General features: G+C 47.5%; 3 protein-coding genes across 3 annotated transcripts; 1 reads left to right on the top strand and 2 right to left on the bottom strand.

The window, feature by feature from the left end:
• Positions 1–1,137: 1,137 nt before the first annotated feature.
• CYP-31.1 (putative P450 monooxygenase) lies at positions 1,138–2,640 on the top strand (the record flags this gene model as incomplete). Its single annotated transcript, XM_003850190.1, has 3 exons — positions 1,138–1,321; positions 1,379–1,991; positions 2,049–2,640. Coding segments are annotated over 3 exons (1,389 nt in total), but the record flags the coding sequence as incomplete, so codon positions are not given.
• A 151-nt stretch (positions 2,641–2,791) lies between these two features.
• MYCGRDRAFT_75146 (uncharacterized protein) lies at positions 2,792–4,797 on the bottom strand (the record flags this gene model as incomplete). The annotated part of the gene is made up of 2 exons (XM_003850118.1): positions 2,792–3,938; positions 4,002–4,797. 2 exons carry the CDS (start codon positions 4,451–4,453, stop codon positions 2,792–2,794), a joined length of 1,599 nt encoding a protein of 532 aa, XP_003850166.1.
• Positions 4,798–5,180: 383 nt separating this feature from the next.
• Positions 5,181–6,073, bottom strand: MYCGRDRAFT_110605 (uncharacterized protein; the record flags this gene model as incomplete). The annotated part of the gene is made up of 3 exons (XM_003850117.1): positions 5,181–5,554; positions 5,607–5,819; positions 5,886–6,073. 3 exons carry the CDS (start codon positions 6,071–6,073, stop codon positions 5,239–5,241), a joined length of 717 nt encoding a protein of 238 aa, XP_003850165.1.
• Positions 6,074–17,767: the final 11,694 nt, after the last annotated feature.

Below are 17,767 nucleotides of genomic sequence, written 5' to 3'. Positions count from 1 at the left end.
CCCTCACCTGCTCCGGAACCGACCCCTGTCGCCTACAATGTGACCTCTACACCGGCTCCAGCTCCAGCATCCACGGAGTCTTCCGTGGTGGAAATTAGTCTCACAGTCGGCGACATCGTCGGTATCGTCGTAGGCATCATCGCGGCTATCGTACTGGTGGTGGGCGGGGTGGTAATCTACCGTTGGCGGAAGCGAAAAGCACGGCGTTTGACCGCTCAGAGCGACACAAATACGGGAGGTTTGGGTGGCGAGAAAGCTGAATTACCGGGCGAGTCGAGTAAGAAGCTGGGGCCAGGGAAGGTTCATGAGTTGGGAGTTGATGGCAGCCAGGTGGGAGAATTGGAGGCGAAGGACAAGGCCTTTCAGCTACCTGCTACGGTCGAGGAGGGAGGGAAAATGGAACCGCTTGAGTTGGCTGGGGACGAAGGGCAGAAGAAGGAGGGAGGTCAACCGAGGATTGCGGAGTTGCCCTGAAATGAGGTGAAGCTCTGGCATGGCATGGTGCTAAGATGTCTCTGTATTGACCATTTACGACAGTCCTCGAGCGATTTGACATTTGACAAGCACATAGGCATCGATATCGATCCCATCAACACCGAGCAATTTTCGGCCCTCAAGCTGTACGGCTAAGACGACCATTCGGGGCCGAAGCTGACAGGTGCTTCGCCAATATGCACGAAAGTATTGATTTCGCGTACCCCTGTCGCATCCTCAGCCTCAGCGGGTCCATGTGCCAACACACGGATCCACCTCCCGGCATTTTGAGGACAGCCGTTATACTTGGCCTTGTTTAGATGGTTTGGCTGATTGTCGATTGGTGCCTGGGCTTTCCTGCTTACATACATGTACCTTGTGAGGCTGCTGCACGATCGCTTGACACGAGCCTGACTAGCCGTCAAGTCGGATAGCGCAACGACACAATGGCATTTACTACGCTTCTCCTAACGATCACTGCAGCAGCCATAGCATGGCTCGCCTTCACCGTACTCCAACGACGAGATATCAACCGTGTGCGTTGCCTATTCCCATCCTTCAACTTCTCGACCACCCACCTGACTTACCCAATAGTCCGACCTCGCCTACGCCCAAGCCCACAACTGCCAACCAGCCCCCATCCTCGAAGCCGGGAGCTCCTACCTTGGACTGGGCCTCCTCCTCCGAACTTTCCGTGTAGCAAAAGAACAACGACTCCTCCATTTCTTCAACGACCTAGTTCGCAGTACCGGAAACTGGACTTTCGAACAACGCCTCCTGGGAATCAGCGGGATCGATACTTTTGAGCCGGAGAATGTGGAAGCTGTGCTGAGTACGCAGTTCGAAGGTATTATCGTTCCTCTATCAGTATTTGGCGTGGTCTGGGAGCTAATGGAACGAGCAGACTTCGACTTGGGTGAGAGGCGGAAAGTCTTCTTCGCCCTCCTCGGCGATGGGATTTTCACGCAGGATGGCGCTGCCTGGGCACGCACTCGCGCTTTGCTGCGGCCGGCGTTTTATCAACAGAATACGGATCGGATGTTGGATGAGATTGATGGTTTGGTGGGGAAGATGCTGAGGGATGTCCCCGAAGGAGAGGAGGTGGACTTTCAACCGCTGTTCTTTCGGTTGACATTGGAGACGACGATGTCGCTTCTTTTCGGCAAGAGAATGGAGGGTGAGGATGAGCAGAGAAAGAAAGTGGAGATGGATGATTTCGCTGCAGCTTTCGACGAGGCGCAGGATTGGTTGGCTAGGAGAGGGAGGTTGGGCGGGTTGTATTGGTTGATCGATGGACCTGGATTTCGGAAGTCGTGTCGGATTGTGCATCGCTTCATTGACGCTGCGATCGAGGAGGCGTTGAGGGTCAAGGACGTGAACGAGGGTGAGACGGAAGGCTACTCCGTGCTGGGAGCTTTGCTACCCGAGACACAGGATCGGAAGGTGTTGAGAGAGCAGTGTCTGAATGTCCTCTTGGCTGGGAGGGATACGACAGCCTGTCTGCTAAGTTGGACGTGGTAAGTGTCCTGACCCGCATGAATCCGCAGTCGCCCACTAATGTTGACATACTCCAGCCGCCTCCTAGCATCCCACCCCCGAACCCTCACCACCCTCCGCCAAGAAATCACCCAAATCTGCGGCACCGACCCAAGTCCACCATCCCGCGCCCAACTAAAACGTATGCGCTACCTCGACGCCATCCTCAAAGAAGTCCTCCGCCTCTATTCCTCCGTGCCCATAAACTCCCGCACAGCCTCCCGAACCACAACCCTCCCCACCGGCGGCGGTCCAGACCGCACCTCTCCAATCCTCATCCGCAAAGGACAAGCGGTAGCATACAGTCCCTACATCATGCATCGACGAGAAGACATCTTTGGCCCCGACGCAGCGGATTTCCGGCCGGAGAGATGGCTTGAGAATGATGGCCGGCTGTTCGCGGAAGCAGGGTGGGCGTATTTGCCGTTCAATGGTGGGAGGAGGGTATGTCTGGGTCAGGAATTTGCGCTGTTGGAGGCGGGGAGTGTGATTGTTGGTATGGTGAGGCGGTGGAGGGAGTGGAAAGTGGCTGGGGATGGGGAGGCGTTTCCAGAGGTCGGGACGGAGAGGCAGAAAGTTACGTTGGTGGTTAGTTGTGCGGAAGGGTGTAGACTTGAGGTCAAGAGCTGATGTTCTATTTGCTTCGTGTATCTCTACTCTATCGTGCATGTCATGTGTTGAATCTATCGTCTGATCGTAGCGTCTCGAGGACGACTCTGGTGCATGTGATGCTGTCGTTATGTGTATAGGCTCCCTTGACCACTTCCCAATCGTGGTCGGTCTAGTAAGCAAAGCCAGCCGCCACATCGACCGGGAAGATCAATGGGCAAGCCACATCTGCTTCTGTCAACGACACAGTCGTTCCTCCATTCTCATTCGCTTTCGAGCCCAAGAGTTGCAACTCCTTCCCGCCTGCGCTACCCAACTTTGGCCAACCAGGTCCCTGCGTCGGGTTCTTTGCGAATCCAGCCCACGCACTTTGCATGTACTTACTCAACTCCCTCTGCGCTGTGGTCGTTTGTGCGTTCTCGAAGTAGGTTCCGAAAACCTCTGGGATCTCGGAACTGTGGTACGCTCCAGCGTTGGGATAGAATCTCACGTTGGGAAAGTCGGCGTCGAAGCGGTATCTCCAGACTGGCTGTCGGCCGGCGGAGACGATGGCTGAGGAGAGCGAGCTGGCGGGACAGGTGAAGACGGCGTCTGTGGCGATTCGGCTGAGGATCGGGGTTGTGATCGGCGGCACGAGGGAGTTGTAGAGGTCTGTGAGGGGATTCGCGATTAAAGAAAGGTTGGCGGGCAGACCGGGCACTTGGGATGGAGAGGTAGCACCGTTGAGACCGAGGATGTCGAGGAAGAGGGTAAACTCGTCTTTGTTGGTGCCGATGAGGATGGGCACCGGGGCGAACTGCCCGGAACTAATGGATGGGAGAGAGTTGGAGTTGACGTTTGTGTTGTCCTCGACTGCGAAGAAGCCGAGGGCGTTGTCGGTGATGAAGTCCAGAATGTCCTGAGCTGGTACGGCGCGGAGACATGTGATGTCGGCGCAGTTGAAGTGAGCCAGGACGATTGGGTAGTTGACGGCGCCATTGCCGAGCGCTCCTTGGGCTTGAGATTCGAGGATGGCCGCGCGGAATGGGAGAGGAGAAGGAGGTTGTGCGAGGAGCTGCTTCACGCCATATCCGCCGGCAGACTCTCCAAAGATGGTGACCTTCGCTGGATCACCGCCGAAAGCTCGGATGTTGTCCTGAACCCACTGCAGGGCGAAACGCTGGTCGAGGTAGCCGCTGTTTTGAGAGTTCTTTGGAATCTCGGGGGAGTTGGAGAAGCCGAAGATATTCATGCGATAATTAAAGGTGACAATTATGACATCGTGGTTGACTGCGAGGGAGCTGCCGTTGTAGAAGGCAAGTGATCCGGTTCCAAATTGGCTGTGGTGGCGAGGTTAGACGACTGATGGCCGCAGTGCAAAGATCAATTGATGGAGAACCTACTTGTTGCCACCATAGATCCAGAACATCACCGCCTTGTTGTCGCCCGCTTTGGTACCCTCTGGTACATACACGTTCGTGTACAAGCAATCCTCGCTCTCGGCAGGAGGCGGTCCTCCCGGGTTGTTCAAGTACGCTTTGGTTTTAACTCCAGCCTCTCCAGGGAAGAACTGCTGCAGACAACTCGGAGGGAACTTCTGAGCTATGAGCGGCTCGCTCCATGCTTGAGCAGCGGTGGGTGGCGCGAAGCGAAGAGGAGGACTCTGAGCATATGGAATCCCAAGATAGGCGTTCACGAGACCGGTTGCGCTCGGTTGATTGAGCACTGAAGTTGCGGTGCCAACAATGACGCCTGAAGACAGTGTTACAGTCGGGTCAGAGCCTGCACGTTTAGCTGGTGCTGCGAGAGCCAGCAGAGGTGCCGCCAAAGCGAAAGAGATCGAGAAGGCACGCATGCTGGTGAATTGAGAGAGTATGCAGCTCTCAGCTTAAGGGTGTTTGGTCCTGCAGCATAATCGAGGCGATTGGAACCTATTTGTACTTCGGTAGATGCAAGCCTCAGGGCATCCTCCGGTTTTGTCATTGCGGGTCGATTTGCCATTCCGATGCGTAGATCTAGTAGCGTTCCCACTCTTGTACAAGTCCGTATAGCAAGGTGAACTTAAAGCGGTACTTACCTCCATGCTCCCGTCCAGACTGCATCCACTCCAAGCTACTTAGGACCACTTCTACCCGTGTTTCTCGGATGACAGCGAGGAGGAACATTAGCAAAATGGCTCTGGAACTTTTGCAGAACCGATCCTGATGTACGACTCGCAAACTTTGCGCGCAACTGTCGCCGCACGAGTTTGACTCCGTCAGCCAGGATTGTGCGGTTTGAGCAGAGGGACGGAGGTTTACTAGCCGATGTGTGCCGGACACGCGAAAATGATGCCATGTGGGAAGGAGGGGCAATGTTTCTTACCGCATTGGGAGTATGGCGGTGAGGAGAGTTTGGGGTAGTTTTGTGAAGACCGAGGCGTCCCTCTTTCATATGACTGAGCTGCCATGCGGTCAGTGGCGTCGGAATGAATTCTGCTATACGAGGACACGACAACTTACAAAGCCAAGGCCATGCCATGCCATGCCACGGTGTTCAGGAACCTCACATCTTCTGCACAATATAGCGATACATCGTTATGCCGCTATGATTAACACAATCCATGGCGCTTCCTTACTCCAGATGGTATCTCCCATATCATTACAGGTCGTTGAATTTCTGCGTGCCACTGCCCGACACGCCTCCATCGTTACCACCAACTACCGTTTCGTAGTCCGGCGCCGGTTCTTCAAAACCAGAGTCGTCGTCGTCGATAGTTGGTGGCCGTGGGACCATGACAGGAACATAGACCGTGTTCACCACCGGGGCGACAGGCTCTGCTACTGGTGCTGCTGGTGCTGATGCTGTTGCTTCTTCCTCGGGTGAGGAATCTTTCTCTTCGTCCACGGTTGCGGGCATTCGTCGTTGTCGCCCGTACAAGACGGAGCTGTATATTACCTGTCCGATGGAGGTCAAGCTACACGATGTTAGCAATGACACGAAAGAAGCGCATGAGATTCGACTCTCACATGAGTATGCCATTGCCAATCAATGCCACATCATTCCACCCAGGCGGCGTGAGTGCCGAAGCAACCAAGATGACCGCCCATGCGAACAGACACACAGCATTGCTGGCAAGGACGTAGAACGGAGTGAGCTTGCGGGCGGCCAGCCGTACGACCGAGACAAAGTTGATGACAATTGTTGCCGAAGCGCAGACGATCAAGGTGGTTCCCCAGGCGCTGTCCGGAAGGTCAGGGCGCATTAGCCAGGCATTCGGTAAGGAATGGTTCTGCGATGCGACTTACGTTTGGTTCAGGTATGTGTTATCGTCTTGATTCCATGTGCCAGCCAATGCTATGGTGGCTAGGCTATCGTCACTGTAGCCGCCAAGGTAGGAACCACCGGACGCGATCAAAATGATAATGGTACCCCCCAGCGTGAAAACCCAAAGGGTAATCAGCCACGCGAGGGACCATATCTTGGCCGCGGGCATGGTCCCAGATGTCACGCTGCAGCTGGAGCGGTGTATTTCAGGCGGACGAATTGACAGGCCAATTCAGGTACAGAGGAGGGGCGTTTGTAGTGGAAAAGCTACAGCCTGGGACACGCCACGACGTTAGGCTATGTTTACTTCGCCCTTATTAATCGATTAATGACCATAAGTCGATAAATCGATAAGTCGTAATTAATAAGGCTTAGTTAATAAGGTTCTATGTTCACCTGTGATTAATTAGTTGCTTATTAATCCGCTCTATACCTTCCTTAGTTAGTTACCTTAGTATACGGCTACCTCGCGTCGTACGTATTGTCGTCGTCGTAGTAGTAGTGCTACTGTCGATTCTACTACCGTCGATTTACTACTGTCGCTTCTACTACCGTCGATTTACTACTATCGCTTCTACCGTCGATTCTACCGCCTACTATACTATATAAACGAGCTACCTCCGAGCCGGTAGACGATAAGAAAGAGAAGAAGTTTAACTAGCTAAAGGAGATAATTAAAGAGCTGTTTAATGCCGCTGTCGTTCTTAAAGACGACGGTAAGATAATAGAGGCGTATAGCTTTAAGAAGGCGGATATTAAGGACATTAGAGCGGCACTAAATAAGGACTATCGTATAGTAATATTCGCTTAGCTAAACAGAGGCTTATTGTTTAAACAAGTATCTAATAAGCTAGGTAATAGTAAGACCTAGTAGAGGGCGTATATAGCTTATTTAAGTTATATTAGTAGCTAGAGTAGTCTAGTTAATAGCGTACTACGGTCGTCGAAGGAGGTAGAAGATAAGTATTATAATACGAACGCTCGCTATCGTCGCTTCCGGAAGAATCTTCCGCTCTATGCGAAGTAGTATAAGTACCTATATAGTAATAATCTAGCGACTAGTAATAAGGCTTTTAAGCCGGATAAGCTTAGAGGTAATATACTAGTGCCTAAAGAAGACTAGCTACCGAGTAATAGTAGTAATAAGGGAGCTAATATAGATAAGGGCAACGATGTCGAAGAGATAGCCTCTCGCTTAGTAAAGCGGCTAAAGGGTAGAGGTAGTATTAGTGCCTCGTCGCCTACTCCTATAACGCTATCGTTAGCTCCGAAGCGCATTTACCGGAGGAAGAAGCCGTTATCTAATAATATCGATAGCGAGAGCTAGGTATCGGTAACCTCTATAGCGGCTATAGCGTTAAAGAGGGTAATAGAGACATATAGTGTTACTCGGACGCGTATACCGTAGGCTCCTTAATTAGTATTAACGTAGTCGATTTTAAAGTACTATAAATCGGCTACGTTTAAGAAGCTAAAGGACGAGGATCGCTTCTTATTTATTAAGAAGATCCTTCCGCTAGATAAGAACGCCGAGACCGTTATAGGGTTGTCTAGTGCCGGTAATGCCTTCTTTAAATACTAGATTAAACAGAAGGTAAAGTAAGAGAAGGAAGCTATGTTACCTCTACTACCGGTTATTTAGCATACGCCGGCACCTCTTAATCTACCTCTTCCTTATAATTATTAGCCGCCGTACTACTACTAACTACTATCGATATCGGAGGGTTATAGCTAGTAGTAGCCGTATTCGTCGTAGGTAGATTACTAGTACTAGTAGTCGTAGTCGTAGTCGTAGTATTAAAGGGCGGTAGTTAGTAGTTTAGTAATAGAGGGGTAGTTAGTAATAGAGGTAGAAAAGGAAGAGGTTTTTAAAAAGTAGGGTAATTTAAGGTAGTAGAGTTCGGAGTAGGATAGCTATATACCTAATAGGATATACAAAAGTCCTAGTATAGTAATTTTAGTAAGGATTAGAGTAATTTATTGCCTAATTAGGAAGGTACAGCACTTTAGAATCTTAGAGCGTATTAGATCTACCTATGCCTTCCTTCTCTCTAATACCTCCGAATACTAACTAATTACCGTACTATACGTTTTTCGAGCTACCTTTACTACTACCTTTACTACCTTATTTACTACCTTATTCTTCTACTCGGTAATTAATAGTTAGCTTATATTGCTCCTACATCGCCTCCGCTATCCGGTTACGTAGTAATACTATCGCCGTATCCTACTCCTTCTTACTCGACGGCTCGTTCTCGCCCTTATACTTCTCGAAGCCGACATTAATATCGCGATTCTACTACGATACGTCTGCCTCTAGAGAGTAGCTATTCGTATATATAAAGTTATAGAGGACGTAGTAGTATATAACGAACCGCGAGTTTATACGGATACTATAGCCCCTATTAGGGCCTTTGTCGAGACAACGCTAGCGTAGCTTATTAATACTAAAGATCCGCTCTATATAGTTACGGAACTACGTATAGCGTAGATTAAAGAGCTCCTCTTTAGTGCGAGGCTTCTACTTCGTAGCCTTAAACTCGCGGAGGTAATATCGTGTCTTCTAATAAGGCACTAGTATATAGCGATTCTTCTTCGAATAACTACTATCTACGAGGTAGTACCTTCTAGCCGGCACCTTTAGGCCCCTCTTTACCGCTATATTTAGAACGGTAATGTCGTTAGCTAATCCTTTATAGCCTAGTAATTGTAAGGGTCTAAACCGAAGTTACGCACAAAGGTCTAGATCCGAATGTATAAAATTCTAAAGCTACCGAAAAGAAGATCTATCTAGAACAACGGAACGTCGAGTATAAGCTGTGTGTGCGCGTAGCGTCGCTTGGCGCATACGTGGCCTTCTAGTCGGCCGAAAGGAAGCTTGTTCCCAATTCGGCCTAGTAGATTTCTGAACCGGCGTTCGTCCGTTAGGCGTTAGCCTAGGCATCGGCACAGCCGATGTAGCCTTAGGCACTAGCCTCTAACAATACCCCCCCCCCCTATCCCTACCCCCAATCGCAAAACCGGTGTAACTATTAAATTCGCCTTAAAATTCCACCCTATCCCTAGAAATTTAGCTCTGTTACCTCCTAACCTGCTAATCTTATGCCCTACAGCTGACGGCCGAACAGACTGCACCTTCACGCGGTGGCCGTTGTAAGTACCTTCCTTAGAAGGGAAACCAAGACAGTCTAGAAGAAACCTCCTCGAAAACCTTCGAAATCCGCCCGAAATCCTTCTCGAAATCCGCCTCGAAAGAAATACAAGCTATAACAGAACAACAGCACGATTCGAACGAACAGCCCTCTACATTACGAACAAGAAGAAGAAGCAGTCCACTCTATCCTATATGCGCACCTCCTCGAAATCCGAACCGAAACACTTTAAAGAGATAGGACTTAGTAGAACCTATAACTCTACGATTAACCTACGTAGCTATATGCGTTTAGAAGCGGTATACAGTTCCACAAAGGCATATTAAGGATAAGAGAAGGCAGCGAGTTAGACAGCTGCTTTTGCACTACTTTTGTATAGCATTTTGCATAGCATTTTGTACTACTTCTGCACTACATTTCGAATTTGCAGCGTGCGTGCGTACGAAGCGGAAGGATCCGCTGAAAATTCTACAAAAAGCTTAGCGCGAAAATTCTGCAGCCCTAGGCTGCAACACTCGTTTAATTTCCTTTGTCTTACATTTGTTTAAAGTCCTTTAGCATTGCCTTAGGCACGGGGTCTCCCCTAAGGTTAAAGAATACAGAAGATTTTAATTGTAAATAGATCTACTGCCTTGCCTTTAGGGCAAGGCCGTCCTACATAGTTATAGACTCTAAAAGGACGTAAATGGAATAAACAAACAAACAACAAACAATATGCCCTACAGCTTATAAAAAGCCGGAGGTAAAGGGTCTATTCTACTTAGCTATTTGACCTCCGGGAAATTGTTAGGTATATATTTTTTAGGAATCTGTATGTACTCAGATTTACATGTTCTTAAGACGCCTTATGCAACCTACTAGTCGATAACGTCTAGGCCGATAACGAAGCGGCTAACAGACATAGTAGCCTAACGGCTAGCTATTTAGGGTGCGCATAGAAGTAGTTTAGCTAACCCTATGTCGTAAGTAGGGTTATACTCTATATGTTACTATATGCGCTATTGCGTTATGTAGGTCCTCTATTCTATAATGCTCCTCTTAAACTTGTAGGTTTTACCTAGTCGGGAAGTCGTAGACTTCTAAGTGCTTCGTTATATAGTCGATATAGTTTACTACAAGTTTAAGAGGGGGAAGACTTAAATCTTTTACGAGATTCTTATCTTTTGTCGAAGGAAGAGGGTCGAGTCTAGTATACTAAGCGCGGTGTCGTAGTTTTATATCGTACGATAGATAAACAGGTATCTAGTAGTCGTATCTAGTATCTGGTAAAGGTAAGGGCCCGTAACAAAGAACTGGACTAAGGAGTCTAACGTCGCGCAGTTTAAGGTTATGCAGGACCGTCTGCCGTATTCGCGTCGCCGTAGAGCGTTTCGAAACGCTCGAGAGCTACTATATCCTCAAACTCGCGCAAAGGTTCCTAAGTAGGTCGGTCGTAACCTACCTACTTAATAAGAGCCTCTCGGCGATAGCCGCGGCCGACGCGCCTCGTACGACAGCGTAGAAGAGCCTCTACACCGTATTCTTCGTCTCCCGCATCGTTAAGAATCGCGGCGGGCTACGAATCCGTAACGACCTAGGACAGAAGCGCATCGTTATGTACTAATCGTAAGAGCAACGTATAAAACCTTAGATAAATACTACGAAGAACATCGAGCTCGACGAAGTAGGGCATACTCTCGAAAGTACGGACAACCGTATACTTCGCGTAAATCTAGTCGAGCTTCTTCGTAGGCCGGTCCGTCTTAATGTTCCGAAGTAAGAGCCAGACCTTGTCCCTAACCTTATACTTAGTAGCGACGTTCCGGGACCGGTTCGCATAGTACTCCTACTACTACTAGGCTACGGCTATTGCTAAAGCAGCGAACTCGCGAGCCTGTTATAGCTTAGTAACGATATGCGTACCTTCCTCGCGAGGGTTCCGAAGCAACTTGATAGTATCGGAAATAGTCTCGATCGTACGCGGGTAGTACCTATATATAAGGAAGAAGGGAGAGACCTACGTCGTAGAGGGTACACGCGAATCTAAGGCGATCTGTACGAGCGAGAGCCACTTGCCCCAATCGCCTTAATTATAGCTAACGAATGCCTGCAAGTAGGTCTCGACTTCCTAGTTTCGTTGTTCGGTAGAACTATCGGTCTCTAGGTAGTATGTAGTAGATAGTCGCCGAACAATACCTAACTACTTGTATACTTCTTTCTAGAAGGCGTTTATAAATTAAACACCTCGATCCGACGTAATACCGGTAGGTAGCTAGTATATGCTAACGTAGCGTTCGATAAGGAGCTCTACGACGCCCTTAGCGTCGAACTAGCCGGGAGGGACTCGTAAGAGCATAGTGCCTTTCCCGAGGCGATCCGTAATAATAAGGAGGGTAGTAGCGCCGTCCTCCTCGTTAGGCGCTAGGTCTATAACAAAGTCTATCGATATCTCCGTCTAAATGCGCTCTAGGATCGGCAAGGGACGTAATAGCCCGCGTCGCTTCTCTCTCTAGATAGTAGTCTGCCCGCACGTAGCACAGTTTCGTACAAACTTACGTACTTCGGCGTTTATTCCCGGCTAGAAGAACTATCGAGATAGAAAGTCGATAGTAGTATCGCGTCCGGCATGTCTACTAAGGACCGAGTTGTACGTCGTTTAGATAACTCTTATTATTAGCGGTTCGAAGAGAGGTAGCCAGATCCGTTCTCGAAAGCGAAGTAGGCCGTCCTGTATATCGCATTCCCCGATAGAGAGCTTAAGGTTAAGATCTATAGGGAATGCCTGTTAACCTTGTTCGACGGCCTCGAGTACGCGTAAGTAACTATTTCCGCATAGTAGCGAAAAAGCATCTGTCTAAAGCTGCGATAACTCGGTATCGTCTAGGAAGGGAGAAGTAGGCGTAGATAGCTCGGCGGGGAAGGCCTTTAGGCTAGAGTCGAGTAAGATTCCCTCTCGACTACGTAGCCTATTATTAGATTCGTCTTACGGCATGTCCTACTCCTGTCGAGATAACGCATCCGGGATAGTAGCTTATTTTCTAGGGCGATAAACTAACAACATACGGAAGGGCGCGAGGAACTCGCTCTATCGGATTTAGCGTTCGTTAAGAGACTTCTTAATAAAGAAAGGCTCGAGGTTCTTGTAATCCGTAAGGACCTCGAATTCGTACTTTAGTCCGCGTAGTTCCGAATTCCATTCCTTTAAACACTTAACGATAGCTAAGAGTTCTTTGTCGTAGATGTCGTAGTTAATCTCGGCAATAGCGTGTCGCTGCGAGAAGAACGCTACCGGTCGCTAAGTCTATAGTACTATATCGAATTAATGTAGTACACCGCCCGTCGCCTAGCCTAAAGAGTCGGGCTCGACTCGCGTCTTCCTATCCGGGTCGTAGCTCGCTAGGACAGGCCCGTAGATAAAAGCGTCCTTAATATCCTTAAAAGCCTTATCCTATTCGTCTCCCTAACGAAAGCCTATTATCTTCTTCGTAAGATCGGTAAGAGGGCGAACAAGATTGCTATACTTGCGGATAAACATCCTATAGTAATTAGCGAACCCGAGGAACAAGCGGACTCCGCGAATAGTTAGGGGTCTATCCTAGTCCCGGATAGCCTATACCTTCGCGGGGTCTATTCGTACGCCGATACCTACTTCGACGATATATCTTAGGTACTTCGTAGTACGAGTCTCGAACTCGCACTTTAATATATCTAGGACAAGCTCGCTATCCTCGATACGTTGTAAAACCTTCGTTACCTTCTCCTAGTAGTCGGCAAGGGTACCGGAAGAGAAGATAAGGATATCGTCGATATAGGCTATACAAAAGTTGTTAAGTAAGTCGCATAGGATCTAGTTTAGATACTATTAAAAGGTAGCCGGCGCACTAGTAAGACTAAAGGGGCAAACGTTCTACTCGAACAAGCTATAGCGGGTACGGAAAGCAGTCTTCTATTCCTCGCCTTTAGTAATATAGATCCGATAAAATGCAGTAGAGACGTTAAGCTTCGTAAGCTACTTAGCTTTACTAAGAGACGTAAGCGTCTCTCGGATAAGTAGGAGGGGAAAACGGTCCTTTAAAGTAATAGCGTTTAGTCTATAGTAGTCGACACAGAAACGAAGGCCGCCGCCAGGTTTCTTAGCGAAAAGAACCGGCGTAGCGGTAGGGGACTTACTATACCGAATATAGCCCTTCTCGAGGAGCGAGTATAGTTCCTTCCGGAGGACTAAAAGCTCGTCCCGGGTTATATTATAGAGAGGGCCCTAGGGAGGTTCGCTAGGTTTCCTATTGCTGTTAGTAGTAAGTAGGATCTCGTAGTTAAATCCGGGTCGATACGGAGGTAGCTGCTCTCCTTCCTAGATAAAGGCACGTATCTAGGGGCGGTAGTATTCGGGAAGCTTCTCGACAATGTCCTTATAAGTAAGGGCTTTCTTTGTACGTAACGCCTTCTTAATGTCTTCGAGGGAGGCAGCAAAGATAGTAATATCTTATTTCCGAGATAACCGAGCGAGGTATCTAAAGGCAGCTCTACTAACAGCCTTAGCCTTTGTAGAACCTATCGGCCGTATCTCGTAAGGTATCGAAAAACCGTCGAGAAGGAACTCGAGACGGTTCGTCGACTCGATAACTTATGCACTCTTATAAAAGAGATAGGGCCTTCCGAGAATAAGGTCCTCTTATAGGTCGGGTACGGCGTAAGCAAACGCTATAGACTTATGCCTACCGACATTAAGAGAGAACTTAGTAACAAAAGAGATTCCCTTCTTCTACGAGGGGGATCCTTGCGCGCCGATAACCTTTTGTTTCGGAATAGGAATCTACAGGAGCCGGAGTCTCTTAGCTAACTGTTTATTTATTAGACAATACGATTAGCTGCCGTTGTCGATAAGAGAGAATTAAAGTACGTCGTCGTTAATAATAGCGGAAGTATAGAAAAGAGATCGTTCTATTTTTGTATCTTAAAAGATATTCTACTCTACTTCTGCTTATATCTAACTCTACCTCTATAGACGACTTATCGTAGAGGCTACTCGTTTTCCGAAACCGAGTTGTTATCTTCTTCTAGAAAGACTTCCTATATCTCGCGCTCGGCCTTACTAACTATAGCTTATATAGCGTTCGGGTTTCGGGCGGCAAGATAGGTATAGTCGGCAATAAGGTGCCCTTTTATCCTATAACGGAGATAAAGGCCTTGTTCCCTTCGAGCCTGTATTGTCTCTCTTATAACCTACTTTGCTCTCTTCTTATTACTTAACTCGACTTAGTTAGATCGAGTTAGTTCCTAATCTATTTTATCTTTCGATTCTCGCGGTAGGGTCGCCTATAACCCTGTCGATAGTAGGGTCGCCCGTAACCCTGTCGATAGTAGGGTCGCCTAGGGAGCGGAGGGTCTAGATATGTTCGACCGAAAACGAAGGTTTACAAATAATCCGCTAATAGTAAGAAGGTTTCTTGTAAAGGTTAAGTACTTATCTAGTAGGTTTAAGGCAAACGGGAGCAATACCTTACGCATCTCTTTGTTAAGAGAGTTCTCGAGAAGGGTAATCCGAATACCTTCGAGCTTCGGGTCTAATTCTATATCTAGCAAGAGGGTCTCGGCTATTCCTGCATTAGCGAGAACTACCTCGAATCGAGGTAGGTAGGTCGCAATAGGTTCGTTATTGCCCTATTATATCCTCGAGAGGGTTTGTAGCGCTCGTCGTTACTAGTTTATGTCGCCGTAGATACTATTTAGGTACTCGAGGAAATTGTTCGCATTACCTTACCTAAGTCGGAGAGCGTTCTCGATAGTTGTTCTTACTATTCTCGCCGCACTCTCTTCGAGCCTACTTATTAAATAGAGGAATTAGTCGAAGTCCCTACTAATAGCTACTTTGTTAATAGCAAGCTTCGATAAGGCAGTAAGGTGCTAGTCTTCCTATTCTAATCTTTTGCTGCTAAAGGTCTGTAGTATCGGGAGATGCTCTTTTAGGCGTCTTAGTATATAGTCGTCGTTCGTGTTTGTTATATTCGTCGTATTTGTGTCCGTCGTTGTTATTTCGATTGTTTCTAGGGCGAGTCTAGAGCTACTCGCTTCCGGCGTCCGTTGTACTAGTCGTTTTCTAGCTTGTTTAAGACGTATCTCGAGTTCGCGTCGTACTACCTCGAGTTCGTATCGTGCTATCTCGAGTTCGTGTTATACAAGCTCGTTAGCTCGATATTGTTTGTTATATATAGCTTCGGTCTCTACGATAGTAGCGCGATATTTGTTTCGAATCCGCTCTATCTCTATAGCGAGCTACGCCTAAAGTTCAGGCGGTATTTCCGTCGAGGGATCTATTCGATAGCGAGCTTTAGAAAATGTAAGGGTCTAAACCGAAGTTGCTTATAAAGGGCCAGATCCGAATGTATAAAATTCTAAAGCTACTAAAAAGAAGATATATCTAGAACAACGGAACGTCGAGTATAAGCTATGTATGCGCGTAGCGTCGCTTGGCGCATACGTAGCCTTCTAGTCGGCCGAAAGGAAGCTTGTTCCTAATTCGGCCTAGTAGATTTCTAAACCGGCGTTCGTCCGTTGGGCGTTAGCCTAGGCATCGGCACAGCCGATGCAGCCTCAGGCACCAGCCTCTGACAATAAGATCCTCTTATAAGTCGGGTATAGCGTAAGCAAACGCCGTAGACTTGTGCCCGCCGACATTAAGAGAGAACTTAGTAATAAAAGAGATTCCCTTCTTCTACGAGGGGGATCCTTACGCGCTAATAACCTTTCGTCTCGGAACAGGAATCTATAGGAGCCGGAGTCTCTTAGCTAACCGTTCGTTTATTAGATAATACGATTAGCTACCGTTGTTAATAAGAGAGAATCGAAGTGCGTTATCGTTAATAATAGCGGAAGTATAGAAAAGAGATTATTCTATTTTTGTATCTCGAAAGATATTCTACTCTACTTCTGCTTATATCTAACTCTACCTTTATAGACGACTTGTCGTAAAGGCTACTCGTTTTCCGATACTAAGTCGTTGTCTTCTTCTAGAAAGGCTTCCTATATCTCGCGCTCGGCCTTACTAACTATAGCTTATATAGCGTTTAGGTTTCGGGCGGCAAGATAGGTACAGTCGGCGATAAGGTGCCCTTTTATCCTATAACAGAGACAAAGGCCTTATTCCCTTCGAGCCTATATTATTTCTCTTATAACCTACTTTGCTCTCTTCTTATTACTTAACTCGACTTAGTTAGATCGAGTAGGTTCCTAATCTATTTCGTCTTTCGATTCTCGCGGTAGGGTCGCCTATAACCCTATCGATAGTAGGGTCGCCTATAACCCTATCGATAGTAGGGTCGCCTAGGGAGCAGAGGGTCTAGATATGTTCGACCGAAAACGAAGGTTTGCAAGCGATCCGCTAATAGTAAGAAGGTTTCTCGTAAAGGTTAAGTACTTATCCGGCGGGTTTAAGGTAAACAGGAGTAATGCCTTACGCATCTCTTCGTTAAGAGAGTTCTCGAGGAGGGTAATCTAAATACCTTCGAGCTTTAGGTCCGATTCCGTACCTAGTAAGAGGGTCTCGGCTATTCCTGTATTAGTAAGAACTACCTCGAATTAAGGTAGGTAGGTCGCGATAGGTTCGTTGTCGCGCTATTATATCCTCGAGAGGGTTTGTAGCGCTCGTCGTTACTAGTTTATATCGCTATAGATACTGTTTAGGTACTCGAGGAAATCGTTCGCGTTACCTTACCTAAGTCGGAGAGCGTTCTCGATAGTTGTTCTTACTATTCTCGCCGTACTCTCTTTAAGCCTACTTATTAAGTAGAGGAATTAGTCGAAGTCCCTACTAATAGCTACTTTGTTAATAGCGAGCTTCGATAGGGCAGCGAGGTGCTAGTCTTCCTATTCTAATCTTTTGCTACTAAAGGTCTATAGCGTCGGGAGACGCTCTTTTAGGCGTCTCGGTACATAGTCGTCGTTCGTGTTTGTTATATTCGTCGTGTTTATATCCGTCGTTATTATTTCGATTATTTCTAGGGTAAGTATAGAGCTACTCGCTTCCGGCGTCTGTTATACTAGTCGTTTTCCGGCTTGTTCGAGACGTATCTTGAGTTTACGTCGTACTACCTCGAGTTCGCGCCGTACTATCTCGAGTTCGCGTTGTGCGAGCTCGTTAGCTCGATGTCGTTCGTTATATATAGCTTTAGTCTCTACGATAGTAGCGCGATATTCGTTTTAAATCCGCTCTATCTCTATAGCGAGCTGCGCCTAAAGTTTAGGCAGTATTTCCGTCGAGGAATCTATTCGATAACGAGCTTTAGAAAATGTAAGGGTCTAAACCGAAGTTACGCACAAAGGTCTAGATCCGAATGTATAAAATTCTAAAGCTACTAAAAAGAAGATCTATCTAGAACAACGGAACGTCGAGTATAAGCTATATATGCGCGTAGCGTCGCTTAGCGCATACGTAGCCTTCTAGTCGGCCGAAAGGAAGCTTATTCCCAATTCGGCCTAGTAGATTTCTAAACCGGCGTTCGTCCGTTAGGCGTTAGCCGATGCAGCCTTAGGCACCAGCCTCTAACAGTAATACGTATACGAATCTTATATAGAAGTTATAAACTACTAGCACGTTCTAAGAGACTCTAGCCTTCCGGTTACGGTAGTTGTTAGTATTAGTACTAAGGACCTTCTAAATCGGAATATACGAGCTATCTAGTGCACTAAGGTAGTCCTTAAAGAAGGGCATAAACTTGTCGTTATTTAGTAGGTAG

The sequence above is a fragment of the Zymoseptoria tritici genome, chromosome 8 (assembly GCF_000219625.1).
Source record: "Zymoseptoria tritici IPO323 chromosome 8, whole genome shotgun sequence".
Classification (NCBI taxonomy): Eukaryota; Fungi; Ascomycota; class Dothideomycetes; order Mycosphaerellales; family Mycosphaerellaceae; genus Zymoseptoria; species Zymoseptoria tritici.
This window is presented reverse-complemented; position numbering and strand designations above follow the sequence as displayed.